Source organism: Spinacia oleracea, chromosome 1 (genome assembly GCF_020520425.1).
Source record: "Spinacia oleracea cultivar Varoflay chromosome 1, BTI_SOV_V1, whole genome shotgun sequence".
Lineage (NCBI taxonomy): Eukaryota > Viridiplantae > Streptophyta > Magnoliopsida > Caryophyllales > Amaranthaceae > Spinacia > Spinacia oleracea.
In genome coordinates, this window is record NC_079487.1 from 65,186,065 (window position 1) to 65,189,343 (window position 3,279).

The 3,279-nt window shown below is 38.0% G+C and overlaps 1 protein-coding gene across 1 annotated transcript; it reads left to right on the forward strand.

Moving 5' to 3' along the window:
- Positions 1-537: 537 nt before the first annotated feature.
- Positions 538-2,795, forward strand: LOC110797396 (protein FAR-RED ELONGATED HYPOCOTYL 3-like). Its single transcript, XM_022002511.2, has 5 exons — positions 538-686; positions 1,299-1,382; positions 1,452-2,328; positions 2,586-2,654; positions 2,745-2,795. The coding sequence occupies exons 1-5, from the start codon at positions 538-540 to the stop codon at positions 2,793-2,795; spliced, it is 1,230 nt and encodes a 409-aa protein (XP_021858203.2).
- Positions 2,796-3,279: the final 484 nt, after the last annotated feature.

Sequence of the window (3,279 nt, forward strand, 5' to 3'; positions counted from 1 at the left end):
CCAACTCCCACCAAGTGGAGGGGAGTGAAGGAGTATAGGATGGCTCATGTTACACAGCATTTCAAGCAAGGTTTAATTACGAGTTATGATTCGGGTGCTCCGGTGTCACAAGTAAGGGCAAATCTTGTCGAACGTTTGGGTGGGATTGAAAATGTTATCTTATCTGAAAAAGACATGAATCACATAGTCCAAGCCGATCGGAAGTTGAAAATGGAAGGCGGCGATGCGAATGCAATGATGACCTATTTTGAGGGGTTACAAAAGGACAATGACAAATTCTACCACGCTCATAGGCTTGATAAGGAAGGTCATCTAACGGACATTATGTGGGTTGATGCAAGGAGTCGTGTAGCCTTTAGTGACTTTGGGGAGGTTGTATGCTTCGATGCCACGTACCTAACCAACTCTTATGAGTTACCTTTTGCAAATTTCGTAGGGGTGAATCATCATGGGCATGCACTGTTGCTAGGGTGTGCATTGATGTCCCATGAAGATTGCGATAGTTTTAGGTGGTTGTTTAAGCAGTAGCGTATGTGCATGGGTGGTAGATGTCCTGCCGCCATTCTAACTGACCAGGCACCAGCAATGAGACGTCCTTTGGAAGAAGTGATGCCTGAGGCCCGGCATCGTTGGTGCTTATGGCACATAATGAACAAAATTCCTACGAAGCTTGGTACTCATAGCCGGTATGCATTATGACTTTTTTTATCGAAGTATTCGCAATTAATAACGTATTTTCATATAATTTTTTTATTTGATCCGTTTTATTAGCTCTAGTCATGAGTGACGTCCTGTTAGGAATTTATAGTGGTACATTGTCATACGCACTTGGTAATACTTAATTATTTGGTATTCACTAGGTCATACACATGTTCCATAGTTTGTGTTTGTATGGTAATCTTAGTTGTTAACCTGTATGATGTTTATAACATATTACATAATTTATGTATTGTGTAGTTTGTATAAACAGTACAATTAAGTTGGTAGATAGTACCACCGAGAAAATAGTACATGGTGTTTCGAAAATAGTGCATATTAGTGATGAGATAGTACCTCTGAGAAAACAATACATGATGATTAGTAAATAGTGCATATTAGTGTTGAGATAGTACATGGTTATTAGGTCATGTGTACTTGTTGGGTGATGGTCGTAAGCCTTGTATTGGTTATATTGTGGAAAGTTTAAGTTATAGTGTTGACAGTGTTTTGTGGTTATCTTTGTTTGGTTAAATGACAATTTGACACAGTCGGGTATTTACACAACATGTGAATTAACATTAATAATTATACATTGGTAGGTATGCAGAGTTGAAAGATGTGGTGAAAGAGGTTGTTTATGAGATTTTATGTGTAGAGGAGTTTGAGAGTAGGTGGTCTGATATGTTAGTTGAGTATTAGGTTAAAGATCATAAGAAGAGTAATGATTGGCTCGGTGATATGTATTTGGATAGGAAAATGTGGGTGCCAGCATATATGAACAATTATTTTTGGGCCGGGATGAAGACAACGCAGCGCATAGAGTCAATAAACTCATTTTTTGATGGTTTTTTGGAGAGGAGCACTAAGTTGTTTGAGTTTCCTAAAAAGTATTGTGAAGCTATGAATAAAAGGTGTAGTGATGAAAAAGATGCGGATGCAAATGGTATGAAATATATCCGTAAACTGGTGACTGGATTTCCAATTGAGAAATTTTTCCAAAAAATTTACACGGACAACAAGTTTAGAGATATCCAAAGAGGGTGTGAAAGACTTTTGTATTGTGTTGTGAAGGTTGAGAAAAAGAATTCGGAGACAGAGTATGAATATAATTTGGAGGACCGAGTGTGGATAATTGTTAAAGGGAAAAGTGAAGAGATTTTGACGAAGTATAAGAAATTCTACGCAGTTAAGTTTTGTACGGATCCAATGGAAGTATCTTGTGTGTGTAAGATGTTTGAGACTAAGGGCATTCTATGTAGGCATTGTATACGTGTCTTATATACAAACAATATTGATGATGTTCCTGAAAGATACATCCTTAGGCGATGGTGGAATGACGTATATCGGAAGCACATGCATGTTACGGTTGCCTCCTATGATCCCACAAAGACCGAGGTTGTTAAAAGGTTTGACAAAATGATGTTACATTGTGAGCCAATATGCGAGGAAGCAACAATCAATGTTCAAACAATGCAGTTTGTATTGAATGAATTGGAAAAACTACAGATAGCTGTTACGGATATGGTTAATGTTGTGAAACAAAATCAAAAATATTTGCCCCTGGAGTCACTACCATATCAAGATCAAGTGGACACCGTAGAAGGAAATATTAAGAACCCTCTAAGTAGAGTAAGAAGAAACGTGGGAGGCCAATAATTTCAAGACACAAGGCTTTGGGTGAGAATAATTGTTGGAAGCCAAAGAAAAAGAGTGGGACTAAGGTACGTCTCATCTATCAACCCCTACTACTCAATAATGTAGATATAGCAAATAAGGTCATGTGGACCTATTTATAGAGGAGTGACATCATAGTATGATTAATTCCAGCGACATTATAATTAAAAATTTGTTGGAATACTACCCTGTTATATCCGTGGCTTTTGTAGGTGAGTGAGGATCCCAACGGGACGGATGATTTAGCAGTTGAAGGACCCTCAGAGGGCGTGCTGACGCGGGTAGGAAATTTGCCGGTGTAAGGCATATAATTAGATAACTAACGCATGTAGTGTATATTGTATTGATTGTTATGTTTTTCTACGTTGTAGGACAGTAGTAAGGTGAAACAGACACTAAATGAGGACCCTGGAAACGCGTAGGAGTTGGCATCTATTTCCGTCGGTCCGGATGATGATATATTACCAAGCCGCAATAGCATTGTGTTGTGCGATGATGTAGTAGTTGTAGGCCAAAGTATTTCTTACAGATGAATAACATTACGAAATAAGTGTATTCTCCACCTTTGTGGACTATGTTAAAATCGTTGGTTATGGTTTGAAGTTCTGGTTATGGAGCGACCTAATGTGGACATTTATGAAAGATCAATTCGATATTTGCCGCTTTGTTCAAGTATTAGCATTATGCTCATGGACAGGGTAATTTGAAAATGAAGTTTGTTATTTTAGGCTTAATGAAAGATGGTTAATTCGAAGATGGTCGTCCATTGTTTTTATCATTGGGGCCCAATTTGTATCCCAAATAAGTTTGTATTTCTGTTTTGATTGGTAGTTTATAAGTCCAAGTCATAAGGCTCCTATAACTTGGGCCACACAAAAATCGATCCAAAAGATGATATTGGGTGAA